The sequence below is a fragment of the Henckelia pumila genome, chromosome 4 (assembly GCF_033568475.1).
Source record: "Henckelia pumila isolate YLH828 chromosome 4, ASM3356847v2, whole genome shotgun sequence".
NCBI lineage: Eukaryota > Viridiplantae > Streptophyta > Magnoliopsida > Lamiales > Gesneriaceae > Henckelia > Henckelia pumila.
The window spans coordinates 38,558,228-38,584,039 of NC_133123.1; the positions used below are offsets into that span (position 1 = coordinate 38,558,228).

Genomic DNA, 25,812 nt, shown 5'->3' on the forward strand with positions numbered 1-25,812 from the left:
AAATAGAAAGAGAATGGAAACCCTTCGCCCTAGCCCAACCCATCGCCCTTCGTCCCAACTCATCTCGTCGCCCTATTCGTCGATCGAACGCCGGGAACAGGTCTTCCGACCTCCTGGTAGCCCAAGCTTCTCGTGTTACTGCATGTACTCTCTCTCTAATTTCTTTTTCTTCTTTGTTTGGTGCTTCTATCTCTCCGAATTTCGGCTTTTGTGTCCGAAAAATAAAGATTCCAGCTTCTCATGATTGCCGGAGTCTTCACGTTTTTTAGAGACGAACCCTAGTTCTCCATTATCTTTGAATGGCCGATTGGGGGTGAGTTTCCATGGTGTTGGGATCGTTCTATTTCACTGTGGGTTTTGTGTTTTTGAATCCTAGGATGATTTTGCATCTTTTTGTTACTGGATTTTGAATCATTTAGCTATGGGCTTTTTTTCTCGCGTCGTTCTTCATCTGCAAAGGAAGCTCTTTGTGCGATTTGTTATTTTCTCTTCTTTGGAAAATCTGGTGGGTCTGGAGCTTGGTGTGTGTGGTGTTTTTTTTATTTCCTCCTATTGTAGTGGCTGGGCTGTCGGCGAGATAGAGCAATTTGAGGGGTGCTTACTTCTGCCTCTCACCCGTTTGTGCAATTGCTTCAGTGGCTCAATGCTTGCACGTCCGCTAATTTGTAGAAGGTATTTGTCTATCTCTGATATTTTGTATCGTATATTGGTGCTTGTGTGCCTCCTCTGTTGGTTCTTGTGTTGGGTGAGATTGAACTTGATGAAGCACATGCCACATAGTTCAAGGATGCAATTGAAAGGACTTACTGGTTTGAGTTGGCACCCAACCCCCATCCGCACACATTATAACTATTCCATTTATGTTTTCTAATCCAATCCATGCCTCATTAAAACCATAAAATTGAACAACTACAAGTTTTCAAAACATTGTAATGTATTTTTTTTATGGCCAAATTTCAGCTTCTTAAACCCAACACATATTTTTTAATCAACTTCTTAATTTGTGGCAAGAGGTGGAATATTTTTAAAATACCCATACATATTTTGTCTTTGAAGAGACTCAAAGTCCCATTACCTATAAATTAAGAGGATGAATAAAGTAAAATTACAATCTAATTCCAATGAGGGAGATTCCTAAGCTAGAACATCACTAGGATGCAATTGAAAGGACTTACTGGTTTGAATTTTTAATATGTTCTATGTCCATTATTTGCTATCACTTATAATAGAATACTAATCAGCTAAGCTTGATGCGCGATTCATTTTCACTGGTTGGGCTCTTAGTTTTGAGGAAAATAAATAGGAGAATTTTCAATAGAAATCAAAAAGTCTTTTTTATGCAATACATAAGAATATATATTTCGAGGAAAATTGAGAAGGAAAGAAGGGGACCGCTTCCCCTTTCATATATTTCTTGTCGTGCAGCCAGAAGATTTGGATATGGCTGATGCTCACCATCAGTTTTCAGCAGTTGTTGTAGATGTTAGTTTCTAAGTATCTAAGTTGGTTTGAGAAAATGTGAAGATCATCGATATAGTTAATCAATAGATTCATTGAACTTATCGAAGAAACGTGAGTCCATAATTATATCGAGTAGCTTTTCATGTGTTAGGTACAACATATTAATGGATTACCCACATAATGGGAGGCGAACAAAGATAAAGTTCATCAGCTGTTCTCAAAAGTTCCTCGTTACAATAAGGTGTGTATAGCGAATTTCGTCTGAGCACTTCATTCTCTTACCAAACTTAAGATACTCCATTATTTCGCTTAGATCTCAAAGCAATACGAGCTGGATTTCAGAGACAGAGGAGGAAAGGCGGCAGGTCTTAAAATTCAAAGTTCGATGAAGAACTTCCAGTTAACTTTGGAGGTAATCATTCATCATCACAAGTTTTGTTTTGAGCTACCAAAATTTTCGAAGAGACTGATCAAAATCGTATTGTGCTTAACATTAGAGGAATGGAAAGCAAACAATTCTTCAACTTGGAAGAGTGGCCAAGTCTAAATATGAAATGGATTATAGTTAGGTGATCAAATACAAATGTCATCTACTCTGGTGTTACTTTCTGTGATCGATCAATTACTGAGAATCAGGAAAAATCTATATTGCAGATATCCATTAACTGGATACCAAGCCTTCTGCATATGCTTCGATTTACCGAATAAATGTGGTTATGGCATGCTTTGATACTTCTCTGCTTTTTGATTGTTATGAAAATGAAACTTTGATTCTTTAACTCGGTACCAACACTGAACTAAACTGAGATCAACTTGCACTCATGGACATGGCCTAAGATTGACATTCCCTTTTGTTTGAGTGTCTTTTCTGTTGCTCGGTGCTTTTAAGCTGAGATGGTCCGGAGTTATGGATCGTATTATGATGTCGTTAATGGGTCACGGGATCAGGGGTTTGAGGCTTGTTGAAGAGAGAACTTCATGATCTCTTGTTAAAGAAAAAGGACCTCACAATCTTTTGATAATCACAGATCTCTTTTGAGAACAAATTTGAGTTGTTTTATTCCGTTGCAATCATTTTTATTAAATACAAGAAAGTCCCCTAGAATTATAAAGATAAATCTGCATATAACTTCTTAATCCAATCCTTAATGATAAGGATTATCTTTTATTTGGAAATAACTAACTAAAATCTGCAAAAGCCTACAGAATAATTTCGTGATACCAGCTATTTGCTGATGTGCTGACCGTTCAGATAATTTGCCTTTATGGTAATTTTCCTTTATGGGGTAAGATTTTCGTAGGCTCTGTGCTCAACAAATTGTTTTCTGGACCATGCCAATCCAATATTTCATCAACACTTGTTTTTTTGCAGGATATGCCTTCAATTCCAAAAGAAAAGGTGATATCCAGCACATGCTCTTCAAGCACAAGAGCATTACTGTGAAAGTGCAACAAAAATAAATTCTCTAGCTGCTTAAAATTTGTCTTGATCATTTGTAGATTTTTTAGTGGTTCTCTAACCTTTTTTTTAATCATGCAGATTATTCAAGTCAACCTCACTAACCAGAACCCAAAGCCAGTGGAAGTGAATATATAACATTTTTGTTAGGTACGTGTTTATGTTCCGGAAAAGTTAGAAAGTATAATGGGCACCATCAATCTTTATACAGCCAAGCAAATTTCAATTAAGATTTCCAATTACAATGAGTATTTTTCATTTTAACGTTTTGGATATCTTTTAATTTTTGCTTGGCAGTTGTCTTCTACTTGTATCAGGTTGAAACGGAAAACATTGAAAAAGAAACGAGTTATAGAAGAAGAGATTGTTGAAGGGTGTTCCAAGTTTATCGAGATTAATGTATAAATTTATTTTCTAGTGTTCATTGAATTAGAATTCGATTATTTTTAATTTTGAATGATTTATAGTGTTGAAAATTGTATATTAATTTTATTTTTGAAATTTTTAATTTCGAGTGATTATAATATTAAAATTAGTGTTTTTAAATTATTTTTTTTGTTTTACATCTAAAAAAAGACAACGGTTTTTTACCGTTGTTTTTGCTCAAATAAAACAGTTGTAAAAAACCTGGTTTATTAAAAAACACGTTCAAAGATAACGGTTTAAAACCGTTGTCGTAAGTCTCAAAAGACAACAGATTTAAACTGTTGTAAAACCGTTGTCGTAAGTTCCAAAAGACAACAGATTTAAACTGTTGTAAAACCGTTGTCGTATGCTTTCAAAGACAACGGATATAAACCGTTGTCGTAGGGTGTACTTTCGACAACACTGAAAAGTACAACGGTTTTTGGACCCATACGACAACGGATTATATCCGTTGTCGTTTGCCTTTTTTCTTGTAGTGGGTAAACACATCTGATCAAACTCAATGTGAAAATGTCTTCCATGAGAAATGAGATTCAGGGGGCGTTCCAAAATCCAATAAAGCGGGAGGATCAAGGGAGAGTTCCCAAGTTGGTGATAACCGCCGCTCGATGAACCCCAATTCCAAAAATGTTGTTGAGCGATACACTTCACCACCCAAGAGAGAGTAAGAAGTGTGGAAAATAACTCCTCAAAATCTAAAGTATAACAATAAGATTCCAGTTTTTTAACATTTTTTTGTCAGTAACCAAAAATGTTTTGCAGGACTACGGGGAGCCACAATCGATCAAATAACTCTATGAATGCTCAGGGGTCACCATATCTCCATCAGCCTTTAATTATCACACAATTCATGTACAGATACAAAAGTAAGTACATGAGGTATCAGTGAACCAAAATCCAAAGGCCAAGGAACCTTTCACGTTCTGGAGGAACCAAAATCTGAGTGTCAAGGAACCATTCAGGTCCAAGAGGAACCATGACCCACAAGCCAATGAACAATTCATATCACCATAAAAATGTGGCATCAAAGAACATGTTATTTATACGAGAAAAAACAATGACCCGAGGGCCACCAAGTGAGACTTATCAACAAAGGAACAACAATTTAAGATCAAGAAACATGTTTTCCTCTGGCATATTCGTCAGCTGGGCCAAAATATTATGGGAAAAATCAGTAAATGCACGGTATTATATCCAGGAATATTGGTTTGTTGGGCCAACAGTCCGCGGAGGACATTTGTTTGGCCCAAAAATATACTTTTTTGCCCAAAAATTACGAGGAGTCGGCCCAAGAAGCAAATCCTATGAAAAGACTGTTATATAAACACGCAGATTTGTTTCGAAGATAATAGTTATCAAGTCAACAGACCAACGTGAAAAATGGAGAAGTTGGAAGGAATTACGTGGGTCATGCTGCTGAAATCATGGGATGGCTGTAAGGCCCGAAAATATTAAGTTATTAATTATGAAATTTGAGATTTAAATTCTGTAATTTGGGAAAATATTTATTGGAGTATTTATGGAAATTATAGATTTAATTTCCGAGCCAAAGATATTTAATTTGAGAATTTACGGATTTGAGAATTAAATTCTGGGATTCTTAAATTAAAAGAATAAAATATTTGGATTAAATATTTATGAGATTTAAGATTGAAATTTTGAGTTTGGAATTAACCAGGATTTAATTTGAGGATGAAATCCGAGCAAGAATCCAATTGCAAATATTGAGTAGTTCAAGGACTAAACTGCGATAAGGTCCGAAATTATTTAATTTTAATTCGAGACTATTTAATTTTAGAATATTTAGAGTTTATAATTAAATTTTAATATTTTTAAATTATTTAGGATTGAAATTGAATTAAATCGCTTGTCTAGAAACTAATTTGCAATTAGGTCAAAGTTCAGGGACCAAAGTGCAATTTCTTTGAAACTTGCTTTGTTTATACGTGTAAGATAGTGAAATTATCAGATTTCTCAGCCCAAAGTCAGTAGGGAACCGAGAGAGAAGGAAATGAGGGTTCCAAACCATTTTGACGCTTTCGAGCTTCGATAAAAATTTATTCGGCCGGTAGAATTTTCGATTGATCGTGTATTTACGATCACGGCTTTGAGTGCTACGTTTTGACATAAGTATGATGAATTTTTATGATGTTTGAATTTTATGACATTGTTATAATTAAGATTTGATTGGATAAATATGTTCTAGTATAGATGACGATAATATATCTAAGTCGAATCGAAAAAAGATCGTCGTTTGAACATATTTTTGATTTATTGATTTAATTCTAAAAATTAAGGGTGATGGATTTCAAAATTATGCTGATGAAATGAGTTGGATATTGAGTTTAGATCATAGATAAGATAATGTTTCAGCTTTTGGAATTATTGAATTCAAGTCGTTACGCCGCCGATTGGAGATTTTGAATTGATATTAATCTGAATTTTTGAAATGATATTTACGTGAATGGCTTGAAATTATTGATGAGGATATATAGCTGAAAAAATGATGTTTACGCTTTTAGAATTACAGGTTCGAATAGTTTCGACGTCGGATTTCATTCCGGCCATTTGATCAAAGATTTGAAGTTGAATGAGCTTTGTTTCAATGGTAATCTGATTTAGAATAGATGATTGAGATGGAATGACTTCAGTTTAGACCTCACGTATAATATATCGAGTTCGAATCGAAGAAGTCGAAGTCGAATCAAAGAATGGACCACGTATGCGATTGTTATGATTTTTCAGCGTGGTTTCAATCATTATGTTTCTGACTTTGCTGGTGTATGATGATATTTTGCTGATCTATGTAGCTTGAATATGCTTTGTTTCAGATTAGATAATAGATTGATCGAACTCGAGAAGTCCAGCTTCGAATGGGAGAGTTTTGGAGCAAGCTTGAAGTTGTTTTCTACCTTGATGTTTGATTGAACTTGAGCAGATTTTGATACATGTCTTGTGGATGATTTTCAGATTCGGAACACATTCAAAGAAAGAAAGAAAGAAAGAAAGGTATAAGACAACATCGAGAGTCAGGAATTTAATACTCAAGAATGACACTTCTTGAGTTATTCCGCAAAAACCACATACTTGTTTATCGTTTGTGTTTATATTATTGATGTTGTCGACCCATTTCAAGTAGTGGATCTTTATATGATATGATATGATATGATATGAGATGATATGATATGAGATGAGATATGAATTGATTCTTATGCCAAGGTCAGATGTACCTTATTTTCGAGTCTGATGAGACGACGATAGATAGATATCCATGTCAAGATCGTATACGAATCTCAATGGCAAAGAGTGTGATAGGAATCAATTCTTTATATATGCGTTGTCTTTACTCTATTTCCGAGTTGATATGATTAGAGTCGATATGATATTACTTTAACACATGTATATGTTGATTATACTGAGAATGATTTCTCACCGGAGTTTATCCGGCTGTTGTTTTGTTTTGTATGTATGCATTACAACAGGTGGGACAGAAGCTTACCAAAATAGATATGGGTAGCTCGAGAGAAAGAGTTTTAGCGCGTGGTGATTCGGGTTTATGTTTAGAAAGATAACATGTGGTATAGATCTTACCGAACATTTTAGATGCAAGAGATTGTATATATTTTGAATTGTCAAGTATTGATTTTTCTTGAGATTTCTATGTGTTTTAGATGTCTAGATAAATATTTGAATACATGTAATTGTTTAGATTAATGCTAGACTTGGATATACATGTTGAGGTATATTTTTCAGACTTATGTTTATGCTTAGAAGTTGGTTTTGACAGCACAAAAATCAGCAGCAGATTCGAGCAAATGCTAGCTCGCTCGATCGGTAGAATTGCACCGATCGAGCAAGGCCTGTTTTGGCTGAAACCCGAGACTAGAAATATTTTTGCCCGCTCGATCGGTAGGATTTTACCGATCGAGCGAGGTGCTGAATTTTTTTTTAAAAAAATATTTGCTCTTGTTTTAGTTTATTCTTTAATTGTATGATTAATCGTGATTAATCGTTAATTACTCTTAAGACGAGATTAGCAACCCGAGATTCCCACAATGACAGTTGCAAGGAATCAAGCAACAAATTCGAAGAACCAAGTCAGAAACAGTCTATCCAACGATCACTCCAAATTCTTCAAATTTCCGAACTTTAATTTTTTTTAATATCTTATATTTCCAAAGACTGCGAGTAAATATTTTCAGCTTATGTTTTAGTAGTTCCTTTGCATCTCCATCACTTTGTTTTTCATGTTTTATGGTAGATATTTTGGCCATATTTGATTTCATAATAGTGAAGTTAATTCTGATTATTATTATAGAGTATTTTCAGTCAATTTCTTATGCTTTTCATCATTAAATCGGAGAAAATTAGATCGACGATTGAACCGGGGCTCGTAATCGGTTTTTGTTGAATTTATTTTTTTGTTTTTCTTTTTAAAATTTTAGCACAATTTGTGTTTGGCACGCCCGCACACAAGCACGCAAAATTCGAGCCAAACAATAGGATAATGAGGTTATGAGTTAAAATATCATTTCTAACATATTATTGAAAATATAATTAAAATGTTAGAATAAATAAAGTGGTTTATTGATAATAAAGTTGTTTCTTTTTATAGTTACGAGTTTTTTTTGTTAATAAATAGACAATAAAAGTAATTAGTGAATGAATTACAAGTTAACACACATATATATGCATAGTTCATGACTCAATATGTCTATATAAAAAATTGCGAGTCCTTGGTCACAAAATAAAAAAAATATGAATTTTGTACTCGTCACATTTTCATTAATATTGGCTCAACATAGAGACAATTTGATAAATCCAATATCATACATGATTCACGTGCGAAGAACGTATTTCTTACTAATTATTTTTAAAAAATACCATGAAATTTTTTTTATTAATTAATATTTGAGTCTAATGTAGAAATATGATAACGCAATCGAGCACGAGGTGAGAAAGAAATACAAATGGGATTGATCTACTATTCGAACAATCTGCGAACAATTATGTTAAAAAGAACCATACAATTTTTATTAGTATTTAATCTTAATCTTAGAGTGTAGATATAAACTATGTTAATGTAATTTTTATTTCTATTTTTTTGGTGAAAAATAAAATAAAATAAAATAATGGTGTTTTTACTTTTCCAAACTCCAAGTCTTTCCAAATTCTTTGTTTTGTTAATTTGAAGAACAAAAAGTCTTTGTCGTATTATGAGTTTTGATACGCTATTTATTTACGCCTTTGTAGTTCTTCTTCACCATTTTTTCATGTTCGTGCCTTTGTTTGTTCCCCGGAAGACTCTGCAAAACTGCACTCCTCTCTTCGGTTTGTTCAAGCATCTGCCTCACACATTCACCATACAGCTACTCTCTTCACTCTAGGGTTTTTTGAATTTTCTCAAAATTTTCTGAAAAAACCCTGAATTTCACCATGTATAAACCGGAAACTTACGCCTCCGGCGATGCCCGCCACCAGCCGCCTCATGCTCGGACTGGATTATCTCAGCCGCTGAATAGCCAGTCTTTTCGTCGCCCGCCGCACCAGCAGTGGGGAGGGGACCGTATTTTTTCTCACCACTACCGCGATCGACCCCCGGGTTCTTTTTCAGCCCGCACCAACTTCATCGTCCAGCTTAGAAGGGACAGTCCGCGCGTGATGGGAGCCGCTGAAACCAGGGAAATTGTTCAGAAAATTACTCACCAGCCCCTGAAATTTAATGTTCTCGCGGCTGCGCATATTGCGGGGGTGCTTCTTTATGAGCAGTGGAGTGAGACGTTGGAGACAGTTGTTCAGTTGTGGGAAATGAAACTGAATGGAAACGGGCATAATTTTTTGCCTCGACTTATTTGTAATATTGATTTGCCTTCTGATAAGGCGGAATTGAACAATCAATTGAGACCATTATTTTTGGAGAAATTGAAGGGATTGTTGGAGGGGGATTCGGTTCAGAAATGGATGAAGAAACTCGGGGATGTGGAGCATGAGATTAAGAGGGTTTCTGATATCTTGCGTAAGCCGAGTAGAATTGCAATTTGGAATGAGTTGCGGAGAAAAAAGAAAGGATTGGAAGATGAAAGGAATTTGATCTTCAAGAGGGTTCAGGAGTTTAAGAGTGGGGTTAAGTGCATCGTCAGTTATTTGGGTGATGAGGAAGACCAAGAAGAGTGCGTTACTCCTATTTTTCACTTTTCGGACGGAGAGATTGAGTGGGGGAGGATTTACATGTTGATGATGAGGGAATGCCAGAGGCTTGACGATGGACTGCCGATTTACGCCCATCGACAGGAAATCCTGAAACAGATACAGAGCCAACAGGTTGCTTTAGCTTAGTGTAATACGTTTTTCTTGATTGCTTAACCTATGTGTTGCATTTATTTTGGAATATTTTATCTTTTGATGATTATATGTGTTTTACATTTGTCTGTCAATTCATTCCCGTAAAGAAAAAAAGATAAATACATAAGCTAATAAATAAATTAGACTAGATAATTATGGGATCCGCTTAGTTACTTAGAAATTGATGGAAAAAATGCTGCTTGGTTGCAACTATAATCGGAACACATAAGAGTTTAACAACAATGTCGCAAAGTCGGATTTGTCTTGTTAATAATTCAGAGAACGCGTGATTGTCGCCAGACTTGGTTTACCATGCTGTTGTAGGTTCTCTGTATCTCTTGTAAAATTCCTAATGCGTGCCTTCAGTTTAAGTGGTGCATAAGATGAGTAAATGCTCTTCTTGGGAAAAAAAATTGTTTCAGATCATATTTATTTTCATTTAGAATTTTATTACCTGCTAAGTTGGGAAAACGTTTTCAGATCATATCTGTATTTACGATGAAACCTTCTGCATACGGGTACATTGTATTTTCTTCAGCTCTAGATCACGTCTCATTGTATCAGCCGTTTACCTTTATGATGTTAATTAACATTTCCATTATAATCCATATCCTCGCATGAGCAATAATTTCTTGGCTGGATTGTCTTAAATTTGCCTGGAAATACTTTTTGATGTTAAAAATAGAGAGCTCCAGCACAATGCCACCTATTGTATGGTTGCTGTTATATGCTGCATTCTTCTTCCTCTTGCATTGAGATTTAAGGCAAAAATACTTATCTCGCTACCACTTTGTGGAATTTAGTTTTTTTAATTTCAATGGTCACTTTTATAATAACTATTTGGGTTGCTATGTCCATAGATGACTGTACTTGTTGGGGAGACTGGTTCGGGAAAGAGCACACAGTTGGTGCAGTTTCTTGCTGATTCTGCAGTTTCTAGCCATGAGTCGACTGTTTGCACTCAGCCCCGCAAACTTGCGGTAATCTCGTTGGCGGAAAGGGTTAAAGTCGAAAGCCATGGTTGTTATAAAGATACTTCAGTTGATTACTATCTGTCACGTTCATCTTCTCAGACGTTTGACTCCAAAGTCATTTTTATGACCGACAATTGCCTGTTGCAGCATTACATGAGTGATAAGCAATTATCTAAGATATCATGCATTATTGTTGATGAGGCTCACGAGAGAAGCTTAAACACAGATCTACTTCTGGCGTTGTTAAAAAATTTACTAGTTCAAAGATCAAATCTTAGGCTTATCATTATGTCTGCAACTGCGGATGCCAACCAATTTGCAAGTTACTTTTTTGGTTGTCGAACATTTCATATGCCTGGCAGAAGCTTTCCTGTTGATGTTAAATACGTACCATGTGAATCTGAAGGATTAATTGTTTCTAAATCTGTTCCATCATATGTTTCTGATGTTATGCGGATTGTAACTCGAATAAACAAGACGGAGAAGGATGGCACTATCCTTGCCTTCTTGACCTCACAGATGGAAGTTGAATGGGCTTGTGAGAAGTTTCAAGCCTCCTCCGCAATTGCCTTACCTTTGCATGGGAAACTTTCTCATGAGGAGCAACATCGGGTTTTTCTGACATATCCTGGGAAAAGAAAAGTTATATTCACCACAAATGTTGCTGAGACATCATTGACGATTCCAGGTGTCAAGTATGTTGTTGATTCCGGGTTGGTAAAAGAGAGTAGGTTTGAGCCTGCTAGTGGAATGAATGTTTTAAGGGTTTGCAAAATCAGCCAGAGCTCTGCTAAGCAACGTGCTGGTCGTGCTGGAAGAACTGAACCAGGGACGTGTTATAGACTTTACACAGAGGATGATTTTGACTCCATGCTGTCTCATCAGGAACCAGAAATTCGTATGGTCCATCTTGGTGTTGCTGTTTTAAGGATTCTTGCTTTGGGCATCAAGAATGTGCAGGAATTTGATTTTGTGGATGCACCTAGTCCGAGTGCCATTGATAAGGCTGTCAGAAGCCTCATTCAGTTAGGAGCTGTTGCAGAAACAAATGATTCTTGTGAATTAACTTCGGAAGGGGGTGAGATGGTGAAGTTGGGTATTGAACCTCGGCTTTGTAAATTAATTCTACAATGCTTCCGACATGGCTTGCGCAGAGAGGGTCTTGTTCTTGCTGCTGTGATGGCCAATTCTAGTAGCATATTTTGCAGGGTTGGCTCCGATGAAGACAAGTTGAAATCTGATCGCTTGAAGGTGCAATTTTGCCATTCTGATGGTGATCTCTTCACTTTGCTTGCTGTTTTCAAAGAGTGGGAGTCTTTGCCTCGGGAAAGGAAAAATACTTGGTGTTGGGAAAACAGCATAAATGCTAAGTCCATGAAGAGATGCCATGACACTGTCCAAGATCTGGAAGCATGTCTAAAGAATGAACTTAATCTTATTGTACCAAATTACTGGCTTTGGGATCCTCAAATGAATACTGAACATAATGAAACTTTGAAAAATGTTATACTCTCTTCCCTGGCAGAAAATGTAGCTATGTACTCTGGATATGATCAGCTTGGTTATCAAGTGGCATTATTTGGGAAACATGTTCAACTTCATCCTTCATGTTCTTTGCTGAATTTTGGTCAGAGACCACCCTGGGTAGTTTTTGGTGAAATCCTTTCATCATCCAATGAATATTTGGTTTGTGTTACTGCAATCGATTTTAAATGCTTGTCAACCCTTTCACCTGTGCCAGTCTTTGATTTTATTAAGATGGACAATCATCAGCTACAAAAGAGGAGTTTGTCTGGGTTTGGAAGTGTGCTTCTGAAAAGGTTTTGCGGCAAATGGAATGGCAATGTTCGCCATCTTGTTTCATGTATCAGAGCTTCTTGTGCAGATGAGCGTATAGGTGTTGAAGTTAATGTTGATTATAATGAGATACATCTGTTTGCTTCTTCACAAGACATGGAGACTTTGTGTGATTCAGTGAATAATGCATTGGAGTATCAAAAAAAGTTGTTGCAGAATGAATGCATGGAGAAATGCTTGTATAATGGAGGACCCAAAGTTTTACCTTCATTTGCTCTCTTTGGTGCTGGGGCAGAGATAAAGCACCTGGAACTTGAGAAGAGATTTTTGACAGTAGATGTATGTCATTCAAAGGCTGATACGCTCAATGATAAAGAGCTCATGTTGTTTCTTGAAAGTTTTACCTCTGGTGATATTTGTGCCATTAGCAGATTTTCAGGCTGTGGTCTGGATAATGAAGAAAGAGAAAAATGGGGAAGGGTAACGTTTCTGACGCCTGATGCTGCCAAGAAAGCCACTGAATTAAGTGATTTTGAGTTCTGTGGTGGCTTGTTGAAGGTAATTCCTTCTAAAAACGTTTTTGGTGGTGATAACAAAATGGCGTCATTTCCTGCTGTTAGAGCCAAAATTTTTTGGCCTCGTAGGTACAGCAAGGGGCTAGCAATTGTGAAGTGTGATCCAAAGGATGTTGCTTTAATGGTTAATGATTTCTCTAATCTAATAATTGCAGACAGGCTTGTTTGGTCTGAAATGAGTACAAAGGCTATGGACAGTGTTGTAATTCGTGGACTTGATAAGGAACTTTATGAAGCTGATATATTGCAGGTGCTACGTGCAGCAACAAGTAGGCGAATCCTGGACTTCTTTCTGCTTAGAGCCGATGCTATAGATAATCCCACTCTCACGGCTTGCGAAGAAGCAGTTATGCGTGAAATTTCCCCCTTTATGCCTCGAAGGAACCCACAAGGAAATTGTGTCCGTGTTCAGGTCTTTCAGCCTGAACCTAAGGATTGCTACATGCGAGCCATAATTACTTTTGATGGGAATTTACATTTGGAGGCAGCTAAGGCCTTGGAACAAATTGATGGGAAAGCATTGCCTGGGTGTTTTTCATGGCAGAAAATACGATGTCAGCGAATGTTTCAAAGCTCTGTATCCTGTCCAGCAGCTGTTTACTTTGTTATTAGGACCCAGCTGAATTCTTTGCTTGCTAGGGTGCAACGGCGAAATGGTATTTTATTTTCTTGTTTCAAGTCATTTTGCAAAAGTCATATATGTCTGTTGATTTTTCTTGACAAGGCTTCTCTTCAGTATCCTAGCAAATTTGTTGAAACCAGTTTACGATGAGCTGAAATCAAATAGTTAATGGTTAGAGTGATAGAGTTTTTCCTAGGTTTACCAGAGTGTCTGACAGCAATAAATGTAACTAATTACACCTCCAACTGTATTGCAAGTATACCTCATGCAATAAGTTAAAATACTTTTAATCACTATAGCTTTGGAAACTTTTGCATGTGCGTAAACCATCCGTGTGTCAGAAGAAACATAACCAAATTGGGTGGTGAGAGCACACGATTGCACTTGTAACCAAGCTCTGTGTTGGAATTCAAAGTTTTTAGATAACTTCTCACTTTAACATCTTGCTTATCCCTGCAAGTGTGCCCCCCTTTTGAGTCCATTTTCTTGTCACTTTTGTTAGGAGCCATCAAATGATATTTTACACTCATGGCAATGTTCCTTGGTGTGTGCTCCTCACAAAACTCGATCATATGGTAGCAAGATTGAAAACGAGCATGAGATTCATTCATATTTATATTTATACGAAGGGATAGCAATCATGTTGCCTTAAGCTTTACTTTGAACCAAGTATCTTTGATCTTTTCATGCGTGTTATTGAATTCAATTTTCAAGGTAAATTTTCAATAGCATCTTTGTATCTGTTATTGTTTTTAGTTTTATAGATGGAGGAAGTCGTGTAGTAATGGATTGATTATTTCATTTTGCACATTTACTCATTCCTTGATGCGACTTAATATGATCCATCTCACATCTGTTCACCGGGGAGCTGGTTTCAGAATCATTACTGTTAATTGCATATGGTTCAAGCCCATTTTTCTCGAGTTATTTAAGAGCCATATGGAGAGATAAAACCTTTCCTACCTGTTTGGTCTCGCTCACTCATAACTATTACCTATTAGAGATTGTAGTAACCTCTACTTATGATGTCGTGAGCTGATGGTGTTCAACGTTTCTTCTTCACAGGCGTTGAATGTAATCTAGAGAGGAACCTGAATGGTTCTTATCGAGTAAAGATATCTGCCAATGCAACAAAAGTCGTGGCAGAGATACGAGCTCCTCTGGAGCAGCTCATGAAAGGGAATATTTTACAACATCCAGACATCACTGTTTCAGTTCTTCAGCTTCTTTTTTCTCGAGATGGTGTTTTGCTTATGAAATCCATTCAGCACGAAACTGGGACTCATATACTTTTTGATAAGCACAGCATTACTGTAAGAATATTTGGCTCTCCGGAAAGGGTTGCACGTGCACAGCAGAGGTTTGCTGAAGCCCTGCTTTCTCTACGAGACACCAAACAACTTGAGATCCAACTTTGTGATGGAGTTTTACCTCCTGATATGATGAAGAGAATGGTCCAGAAATTTGGGCCAGATCTTCAAGGTCTTAAAAAGAAGTTTCCTGAGGCGGAGTTCTCTTTGAATGCAAAACACCATTGCATATCAATAATAGGTTCGAAAGAGCTGAAACAGAAAGTTGAAGAAATAATTAATGATCTCGCACAGACAAGTGGACTGCAAATTCCAAGAAGTAATAATGATACCTGCCCGATTTGCTTGTGTGAAGTCGAAGATTGTTACATGCTCGAGGGCTGTCGTCACAAGTTCTGCCGCTTGTGCTTGGTTGAGCAGTCCGAATCTGCAATAAGAAATCAGGATAGTTTTCCTTTACGGTGTGCAAAAGAGGATTGTGGGGCTCTTATCTTGCTTGCTGATTTACGATCCTTATTCTCCAGCGAGAAATTGGATGAACTTTTTCGGGCCTCCTTGGGTTCATTTGTTGCTGGGAGTGGTGGCACCTACAGGTTTTGTCCCTCGCCTGACTGTCCTTCCGTGTACCGAGTTTCAGAACCTGGCCATCCCGGTGGTCAATTTGTCTGTGGCTCCTGCCTAGCCGAGACCTGTACTAGGTGTCACTTGGAATATCACCCTTATCTGACATGCGAGAAATATAAAGAATTCAAAGACAACCCGGATACTTCTCTGAAAGAGTGGTGCATTGGAAAAGATAATGTGAAAATGTGTCCCGTTTGTGGTTTCACTATCGAGAAGGTGGATGGGTGCAACCATATCGAATGTCGTTGTGGGAAGCATGTTTGCTGGGTATGCTTGGAATTCTTTGGAAGCAGTGATGAGTGCTACGGCCATTTGAGGGCTGTACACTCGGCTATTATTTGAATTTGGAACCAAACTATTTGTGTCCATTTGTATGTATATATAATTACCGCTACTTTATGTTGGGAACGTGCCGTGTTCATTTACTTGTAAAGTATAAATGTTGATGGTAGGAAAGTAGAGTTCACATTTGGCTCGGTATATAAGTTTGGAGTGGTAAAATATGAGCCTTTTTAACTTTTCTTGCTTCATCCCAGTTTCATAGTTCACAGTTTCCCCTAAAATTGAGTAGGAATTTGTTACGATCAAGTCTCAAACCTGAAACTTCGTTCTAATTTTAAGATTTAAGATCTTGATGTTTGATAAACTACAAGTCATAGGCGCCAGAACTTATTGTTAGAACTTATTTTCAAGTTAAGAAGTCACCATTTTATTCATCGATGAAATTTTCACACTACTTACTATTAGGCACTGTTGGTAAGCATGATAAGGGAGGATTGCTTACTAATCCTTTTCTTGTCATGCGTTTTGTATGCCTGATAAATATTATGATAGATCCGCCCAGTCCACATCCGGCCCGCACTGTAGATACTATTATCATTTTTACGAGGGAATAATAATACCTTATGGGAGGAGGGATGAAGGTTGATAAAAAAAAATTTCCTATAATACCCTACAATTTAATTAATTGTAAATTTAAGAAATTTAATATTATTTAAATATAATTTATAACATAACTAATTTTAACATTAAAAAAATGAATATTCAAATTAGAATTCCTATTTTAATTATAAATAAAATCATTTATATATATTAATAAATTTAATTATTTTTATACATGCATTAATATTTTTAGTTATTTTTTGTGATTTGGAAATTAAAATCAGTGACCTTTTGATAATTAACATAAAATATTAATTTAATAATATTTAAATATAATTTATAATATTTAATTATTATTCATCATATTTTAATAATTATTAATATACTATTTATTTAAAAATAATATTAATATTGTTATCAACCTTTATTTAATTTTAAAATTAATATTCAAATTATTATTAATATTTTCCAATAAATGCATATTTATATTATCATTAAATAATTATTAACATATTATAAAATTTATAATATAACTAATTAATTTAATTACTATTCACCAAAATTTAATATTAATATATTATTTATTTAACAGTAATATTGTTATTTTAACTAATTAAATTTAACATTAAAATTAATATAAAATTATTTATTAATATTTTAGTTATCAAAATAAATGCATATTTATATTATTATTACATTTATTATTTTCTATTTTATTAATATTTTTAATTATTTTTTGTGGTTTGAATTTAAAATTAATGAAAATTTAATTATTAATATAATAATTAAATTTTATTTATAATGATTAGGGTAAAAAAGTAATTTTTCAGTTTATCATGATCTCAATCCCGACATTAATCATTCTCATCAAACATATCATTATTAATTTCAATCATATTCATTTCCTTCAATATCGCAATGTACTTTATCCATACATTATCATATTCATTTAACCAAGTGGTGTTAGGGTTCTGAATTCATCACATTGTTTTGGTGTAATAACGAGCCTCGAAGATATTATAGGTGGTACTGCAACGCTACGTCGTTAGTTCAATAAATCGTGGCCAAGACACTTATAAACTTTGATTCCTAATCTTTCTATGTTAAGTACCGAGAATGTTTTAAACAATATCAAATTCAGCAATTCTCAATACATATCACAATGCTTAATTTAGTGTACCCAAAAATTATCATTAGATAGATAAGGTCGACCGGTCATCATTGGATCATCCATGCTCAGTCGTAAGTATATTTTTGGTTTAATAATCGGTCATATTAGTTCATTAATTTTTTTTATTTTTTCATTTTGTCATTTTTCAGCAAAATGCTTAAATGAAATCGACAACAATTGTCTTTGTCATGTCACCAATTTTAGGTAACACTATAATTTTTCTTCACCACATCAACATTCCGATGAAAATGACGAAAATAGGAAGAAGAAAAAAATCATGTTAAAAAAGCGCTTAAATAAGTTCGGCTTTTTTAAGTGCTTCTATTTTAAAAAGAAAAAGCGATTATGACGTTTGAATAAATGTTTAAAAAATTCTTTTATCTAAAATTTTAAATATTGAGAAGTAAAAACCCAAAAAATCTTGAAATTCTAGCTTTTTAAAAGAATATTTTTTTAAGTGTTTTTTTAAAATGATTTTTGTAATCAAACACAACAATTTTATGAAAAGTGTTTTATTTTGGCCGGAGGATTGAACTTTTTACATTGACAAACGAGCACCTTCTCCGACAATTAAGACAACCACTTATTAGAGGTTTATTTGTTATAAAACATAATATAAAAAAATGTTTTTTTAAATAAAAAATGTTAATTTTATTAAGTTAAAACACAAAATCTATTTGATTAAATTGAATAAATGTAATTATTATTTATTTATTATAAATTATTATAATTATAATAATAATAATAATAATTATTATTATTATTATTATTATTATTATTATTATTATTATTATTATTATTATTATTATTATTATTAATTCTCAAGTATGGCAAAATGGCATTCAGGAACACAAAACCCTGCTTGTCTTATTTTATCAAAACCAACAAAGAATTGAACTTGAAAATTCCCCAAATCTTATAAGATTGATTCAATCGTCTGTGTGTGTGTACGAGAGCTGAAGTTATCCCTTATCGATTCTCATACAGTTCTGCTCTAATCTATTCCTGCTTGTTAATTTATACTTGTGATTATTAGGGTTAAAATGGGAGGAATTTGTCAGGCCTCCTTGCTTTTGATGTTTCTTTGCTTCGTAGTTGGGGTTAAATCCGATGCATCGAATCACAAATACAAACTCGGTGACCCGGTGCCGCTCTATGCAAACAAAGTCGGCCCTTTCAACAATCCCAGGTGCTTTTTTTTTTTTGGTGTGCCTGTTTTAGTGGGTAATGTCACAATTATTGTAACTATTCTGTGTTGCATCTTCTTAGTTCTGTTTTTTTTCTTCTTGGAATCCCATCTTTTTGTTCTCAGATAATTCTCCTTTTATACTTTGTCTTACTTTCTGGATCTGTGATAAGGATATTATCTTTGAATCCCATAAACAAATAGTTTTGACAAGGAACAGAGGACTTGTTAGGTTTGGTACATAGAAAAGATGCAAAATCGCTCCACATACTGTGTGGAGTATGTGGTAAGCGCCTGCACAGTCGTGGAGGATATTGCAGAGGCGATGGTTCTGGTTTCAAGGGACAATCGTGGTGACCACAGCGGATTTTTATTGAATAAAGTAAACATATTTAGAATTTTGAAACATTTTGTGGAGAACTTTTATTTATTTTTTCATTCAAGAAATTAGATTCAGGCTTAAAAAATAAAGTTAATTTTGAGAAAAGGAAGTCATCTGTGATACGGTTCCATTACGCGGAGAAATATCTGTGATCCTGTAAAGAACATTCTTTTATTGGAAATTATACAAAAAAACTTTCCATGATGGCGGAAAAATCGATGTCATACATTGAAAAAGCCCCATCAAAAGAGATGGTCGTGCAAACCTGGATCTTTGACGTCGAAGCGCCATTCTGCAGCTGTTTAGGAACTGTGGTTGAATAGTTGAAATGTTATTTTTTGTGAAACTTGTTCTCCTGTTTAATCGATAAAATTGTAAATGGGGCCTTATTTTCAGATTTTGTTTAAAGGAGTTAGAAATGTAGTTCAGGTGTTGGCTTTAGTCCCATTTTGGTGTTATTTGGATTTTTGGTTGACAGTACATCAAGGTAGTGGTATACTGGATAGTTCTTATTTTCATAATTAAACAAAAAAAAAAAATTCCTGTTAACCTTTTTCTTTGCTTTATACCTGACTTGTCTGCTAGAGACTTAAGGAGGATGCGTTTAATCAGATACAAGATTTTAAAAAAAAATAAAATGAAAGAATGGCATTTCCTGAGAGAAAAAGGGTAATGGAAGACCTTGCACTGTTGCACATGCAACTACTGTTGAATATTAGATAATTGAGTTTAGGTTTATCATTTTGTTGATCCTGTCCTGAAGATGGATACTTCTTGTGGAATTCAGACTTTGTTTGGAGTTGGGAAAAAGGGTTCCATGGGACTGTTCACCGCCACTTGCTCGTGTTTGTCTGATGAAGATTATTATGACTTGTGGATGTTATTCTGTTATTTAAAAGATAAATTATTTGTAAATAAAATTTTATTAAATTGTGGCATTTGTGAATGGTTGATTTCATGTTGTATCAATGACGTCGTGTATTTTTATTCATTTTCAGTGAAACTTATCGATATTTTGATCTACCCTTTTGTTCTCCAGGTATCTCATATTATATATTTTTGTTTTTTGTTTTTCCGTTTTCCATTTTTGGTTTAATTAAACCAATTTCCTGTTTTATATACACATCTTGATGGCAGATGGTGTGAAAGATAAATCAGAAGCACTTGGTGAAGTGCTGAATGGAGACCGTTTGGTCAGTGCTCCATACAAGCTTGACTTTTTAGCTGATAAAGAGCCAGAAATAATCTGTAAAAGGAAGTTGTCAAAGAAACAAGTTGCCGAGTTTCGAAGCGCGGTTGCAAAGGAATACTATTTTCAAATGTACTATGATGACCTACCCCTGTGGGGTTTCATAGGAAAGATTGATAAAGATGGCAAGGCTGATCCTGATGATCACAAATATTACCTGTTTAAGCATCTTCATTTTGAAATATCTTACAACAAGGATCGTGTGATCGAGATCAATGCACGTGCCGATTCTAATGCTTTGGTGGATCTTACTGAGGATAGGGAAGTTGACGTGGACTTCATGTACTCAGTCAAATGGAAAGAAACTGAAGTGACTTTTGAGAATAGAATGGAGAAGTACTCCTCATCTTCAACACATAGTCGTCACTTGGAGATCCATTGGTTTTCGATTATCAATTCATGTGTCACCGTGCTCCTTCTTACTGGATTTCTTGCTACTATTCTGATGCGAGTTCTCAAAAATGACTTTGTGAAGTAAGGACTAGTTCTGCTTTTGCCTTCACGACATTGATGACTGATTTACCAACTTTTGTATAAAAAAATTTTCTTTTTTTTTTTTTTACCACAAAAGATACGCTCACGATGAAGAAACAGCTGATGACCAAGAAGAAACTGGATGGAAGTACATTCATGGTGATGTTTTTAGGTTCCCCAAGCACAAGTCCCTCCTTGCTGCTTCCCTTGGATGTGGCACTCAGCTGTTTACTCTGTAAGGATGTTTAGGATGTTTTGAATTGACTTGACTGAAGTTATCTAAATAAGTTGCTTTGATGATTGATGAGCATCAAATCTTTATTTATTTAATGCAGAGAACCAATCTACTAACATTTTTTCATGTACAGGACAACTTTTATATTCCTACTTGCTCTTGTTGGTGTATTTTACCCCTACAACCGAGGAGCTCTTTTTACTGCTTTGGTTGTCATTTATGCTCTTACATCTGGTATTGCTGGATATACAGCTGCTTCTTTCTATTGCCAGTTAGAAGGAACAAATTGGGTGAGTGAATTTGAACTTATTGCTGCGTTCTCTCTTAACTTCTAGCTTTCCATTTTATGTAGCAGTTCAGTTAGACTCCTGTTAAAACTCTTTTGGAACCGCCCATCGTGCAAGTATTTTTATCATTTGAGAAAACAACAGGTCATAGGATCGACTTCATCATTGCTTGATTGTGATCAACTGTGTGATCAAGAAAGCTTGATTTGCACTTCATTTTCCAAATTGTTTTGTGCTATTTGGACTTGAAAAAGTGGTGTATCATTATGTATGTTAACTGGGTACAAGGATTGAGTTCTGCTGCTTCATAAACAGATCTGAATATTTAGGTGATGGGCAAAACCAATGCCATTTGTGCATTAGAAAATTCTATTTACAGGAGGGTACAAAAAGTTCCAGCAGTAATGTCTTCATTGTTGTCCTTCCTGAATTGAGTTCATCATGCTTGATTGTGATAAATTGTGTTGTTAAGGAAGCCTAGGAGGTTCATTTCCACTAAAAAAAAATTGAACTGTGTTGTGCTATTTGGACTTGAAAAGGTGTGTATCATTATGTGTGTTAACAGGGTGCTGGCGTTGAGCTTCGTGAGATAACATTGAGTTTGTCGTGAAAGTTCCACTTTTTTGGAGGGCAGGGGCAGTGCTGCTTCTTAAACAGATTTGAACATTTAGGTGATGGTATACTCAATACCATAAGCCATGCCAATTAGAGAAATCTATTTGCAATGAGGGTACAATTAGTTCGAGCAGTATAAACTATTTAACATGGATACCCTTGGAAATTGTCTTTCTCATTCAATCACTCTATCGTATATCATTGACAAAAATCATTTAGTTTCTTAACTTTGAGATGTAGAAGATTTTTCTTGGCTTCTGTCTTTCTTTCTATTTTTTTGAAGATTTGGGGAGATGAATTAATTTTGTGGCAGTGCATATAGTCATTCCACTTCTTTTTTATTTTCATTGATTTTGAGTGATTGTAGAAATGGCTTAATCCATGAAAATTTTGCAAAACTCTTCTTCATATCCTAAGAACGAGTGTACTCTTTTCAAGTTGCATTAAAAACGGAAAGCCTTGGCACTAAATAACTTATAACTTTATCTTGGCTAGGGTTCGGCACTATTTGTAAAATATCGGGATACTGAAAGTGGCTTGTTCTGTTGATTTTGAGCTTTAAGAAAGCCTGAAAACTTTTTGTTATGTTATCTTCAGATAGTTTAACTGAAAACGAGAGAGAACTTGTCTGTGTACATTTGAATATTCTAATTGTCAGGATTAATGGGTTGAGCAGGTTTTACTGGTGATTTTGGGTTTTGTGGGGAGTGGGTGTGTGAGGTCTAAGGGAGGCTAGGTTTAACCATTGGTTGGCAGGGTGAGTTACAACAGATCCTTTTTTATCCACCACATTGCCACCCTTACCTTGAAATATAGGACAAGACTGGCCCTTTGCTTATATGCTAGAAAGGTAGGGAATTGATCTCATTATTATCCTTTGGAAGTAAATGCAGACGGTATGGGGATCTCTGGTAGTCAACCCTATCAATCTTCCCATTCATTTGCTGCCATAGAAATATATTGGTTCATTAGCAGGTTTGGAAATTTTCGTCCAAGTTGGGATGGGCATGCCAGCCACAACTTATAAGAAACTTTACTTCCTATCCTTTGTTCTGGAAATAGATCAGGTCACTTATCCTTCTAAGCAGATAAACAAAATGCAGACCAAATAAATCAACTATTACCTATCTTTTTATCTGTGTATAGTTATGATCTCTGCTTGTTGCAGACGCGTTTATCTCTTTGCCTGATATTCAAATTCTTCATTTGGCAGGTCCGAAATTTATTGTTGACTGGAGGCCTCTTCTTTGTGCCACTGTTTCTCACCTTTTGCTTCCTGAACACTGTTGCCATTACTTATCACGCCACAGCCGCCCTTCCATTCGGGACTATTGTGGTTATTTTTCTCATATGGGCTCTTATTACATCACCTTTGTTGGTATTGGGAGGGATTGCTGGAAAGAATAGAAAGGCTGAGTTTCAAGCTCCGTGTCGTACCACAAAATATCCGAGAGAGATTCCACCACTACCTTGGTATCGTGGAACCCTTCCTCAAATGGCAATGGCTGGATTCTTGCCATTTAGTGCCATTTACATAGAACTTTACTATATATTTGCGAGTGTGTGGGGTCACAGGATTTACACCATTTACAGCATCTTATTCATTGTCTTCATTATTCTCATAATTGTCACTGCATTTATTACTGTGGCATTGACCTATTTTCAACTTGCTGCTGAAGATCACAAGTGGTGGTGGAGGTATGTTCCTTTTAAAGTAATACTGAATGTTTTAAATATATAATTTATTATATGTTGAGCTTCAATTTTTGGATGACTTATGTCCGATTTTGGCCGCTGTATGTTATTTGGCTGTTTTATTATAGTAATATTGAATATTCTTAATAGTTGATTTATCGCTTCCTGAGGCAGCATTTTTGGATGGCTTGTGTCAGATTTTGCCTGCTCGTAGTATGCATGAAGTTATATTTCTGGAATAGCCTTCAGTGCATGTTAGAGTTTGTTTTCCTCTTCTTTTGAGAAACATCAATGCTTGGAATTCTGGTGAAGAGATGTGCATAACGAATGATTATTTTATCTGCCCTCCCCGAAGTCATTTCCTTGATCCACATGAGCTTTGCTTTGTACCCAACCTTACTTTGAGAACTTTAAAAAAGAGTTCCTGCATCATTATTCTTGAATTGCTTTTTTGTATTTTACCTGTATTTATTTATTTTTTGTTCTCTCTTCTGGATGCCCTATGTAGTAAGGCAACCAAATTGCATGTGCGGATGGCCAATCACATTTAAATGGAGCATTAAAATGTTTTCAGTTGATTTTAGTCCAACCACCTTGTCCGTAGTTATCTGCTTCTTCTTTCATCGTTTCAAATTAAGTGTTCTTTAAATCTCTTATTAAGATGTCAACTATGAAACTTCAATCTTGTGAGAATGTTTCAGATTGCTATGTAGAATTCTATATTCGGAGTTTCTTTCCGAAATCAAAAATGTCTTGTTATGATAATTCCTCATTTCCGTCGACTTATCAGGTCTTTTGCATGCGGTGGATCTACTGGCTTGTTTATCTATGGCTACTGCTTGTATTACTACAATGCACGGTCAGAAATGTCTGGTTTCATGCAGACCTCGTTTTTCTTCGGGTACATGGCTTGTGTATGCTATGCTTTCTTCCTCATGCTTGGAACTGTAGGCTTCCGTGCTGCTTTGTTTTTTGTGCGTCACATATACCGCTCAATAAAGTGCGAGTAACAAATCAGATCACATGTCGGTATTCGCCCCAAGTTCATATGTTATGTTCACTGCATGCAAAATAGATAAGATGTTAATAAGAGTTTCATTTCCATCTTTCGCTGCATCAAGGATCCCAATTTAATAGACTTGTACTTGATAACTATGTGAATCAAGTGAGCAGAGAATGGATGCAATTCCCATCTATCCGAACCGGGTGCCGAATGGAACTTTAAGGATCTGACGTGGAAGATTGACGATGGGTAATGTCGATTTTACTTGTGAAATTTTCTGTGGGTGATAAATGTTTTGTGTCTGGGGATTTGATGATTAATTAATTTGGAAATGTAAGATTAGAATTTCGGTTCTACGATTCGGTTTTTTATTTTTGTTTTTCAGCTTTGTAGAGTTGTGCAAGTTATGTGAGCCATGGTAAGACTCCAATGCATGTATCTTATTGTTTAGGAACTAGGAAATCAATATGAAGTGAAGGAATACCTTAAAATTGACAGAAACAGAAACAGAAACAGAAACTGGCTCTTGCAATTGGTAACTGGATTAATCCAAGTAATGCTACTATGTTAGGGGTTTAAATGTATGATAAATACAAACTCGGGGGTGTACGATAATGTTAAAAATTATCGGATTAATTAGTTGTTATTCGCAAACCACAAGTGATATATATAATATTTAAATATAATTGGATTTTTTTTTTGGTTAATATGACAAACCTGGGATGTAAACATGATTAACCCTATATTATATAAATAATTTTATGATCTTCTAAAATTATATGACCCAGCAAAGTTTATTAAAGAATTTAATAATTTTGGATTTTATTTTGAGAAAAATCGATCCTTTTGTTTAACATATATATATATTTCTAAAAAAAGAATTAGCTAATATTTTTTTAAAAAATAAAATCAAGTTTCAAAAGTTGAAGGAATTGAATTTTCAAAATAAACTGATTCGATCGATTATTTCAGTTTGATGAAAATTTTTCATTCTCTCCAGTGCCGGCTATTCTGGCAATGGTATCAAACATTCGAAATGTTAA

The 25,812-nt window shown here is 35.2% G+C and overlaps 2 protein-coding genes across 3 annotated transcripts; both read left to right on the forward strand.

The window, feature by feature from the left end:
* The first annotated feature begins 8,610 nt into the window (after positions 1–8,610).
* LOC140863163 (ATP-dependent RNA helicase DEAH12, chloroplastic-like) lies at positions 8,611–16,151 on the forward strand. Its single transcript, XM_073266373.1, has 3 exons — positions 8,611–9,667; positions 10,549–13,690; positions 14,722–16,151. Exons 1-3 carry the CDS (start codon positions 8,783–8,785, stop codon positions 15,930–15,932), a joined length of 5,238 nt encoding a protein of 1,745 aa, XP_073122474.1. The 5' UTR covers positions 8,611–8,782; the 3' UTR covers positions 15,933–16,151.
* Positions 16,152–18,492: 2,341 nt separating this feature from the next.
* LOC140859943 (transmembrane 9 superfamily member 3-like) lies at positions 18,493–25,117 on the forward strand. Of its 2 annotated transcripts, XM_073262585.1 has the most exons (8): positions 18,493–18,832; positions 20,210–20,250; positions 20,349–20,934; positions 21,032–21,169; positions 21,303–21,459; positions 23,285–23,769; positions 24,557–24,821; positions 24,937–25,117. In XM_073262585.1, exons 1-7 carry the CDS (start codon positions 18,687–18,689, stop codon positions 24,774–24,776), a joined length of 1,773 nt encoding a protein of 590 aa, XP_073118686.1. In that variant the 5' UTR covers positions 18,493–18,686; the 3' UTR covers positions 24,777–24,821; positions 24,937–25,117. The 2 variants fall into 2 exon arrangements, with proteins under 2 accessions (XP_073118686.1, XP_073118685.1); XM_073262584.1 differs by having other exon boundaries at positions 24,557–25,117.
* Positions 25,118–25,812: the final 695 nt, after the last annotated feature.

Excerpts from the sequence above, each read along its gene's own strand:
- LOC140863163 (XM_073266373.1), top strand. The coding sequence starts at position 8,783 with ATGTATAAACCGGAAACTTACGCCTCCGGCGATGCCCGCCACCAGCCG. Across the intron at positions 9,668-10,548 it reads AACAGATACAGAGCCAACAG|ATGACTGTACTTGTTGGGGA; the intron begins GTTGCTTTAGCT and ends CTATGTCCATAG. Across the intron at positions 13,691-14,721 it reads TAGGGTGCAACGGCGAAATG|GCGTTGAATGTAATCTAGAG; the intron begins GTATTTTATTTT and ends TCTTCTTCACAG.
- LOC140859943 (XM_073262584.1), top strand. The coding sequence starts at position 18,687 with ATGGGAGGAATTTGTCAGGCCTCCTTGCTTTTGATGTTTCTTTGCTTC. Across the intron at positions 18,833-20,209 it reads GGCCCTTTCAACAATCCCAG|TGAAACTTATCGATATTTTG; the intron begins GTGCTTTTTTTT and ends ATTCATTTTCAG. Across the intron at positions 20,935-21,031 it reads CTCAAAAATGACTTTGTGAA|ATACGCTCACGATGAAGAAA; the intron begins GTAAGGACTAGT and ends TTACCACAAAAG.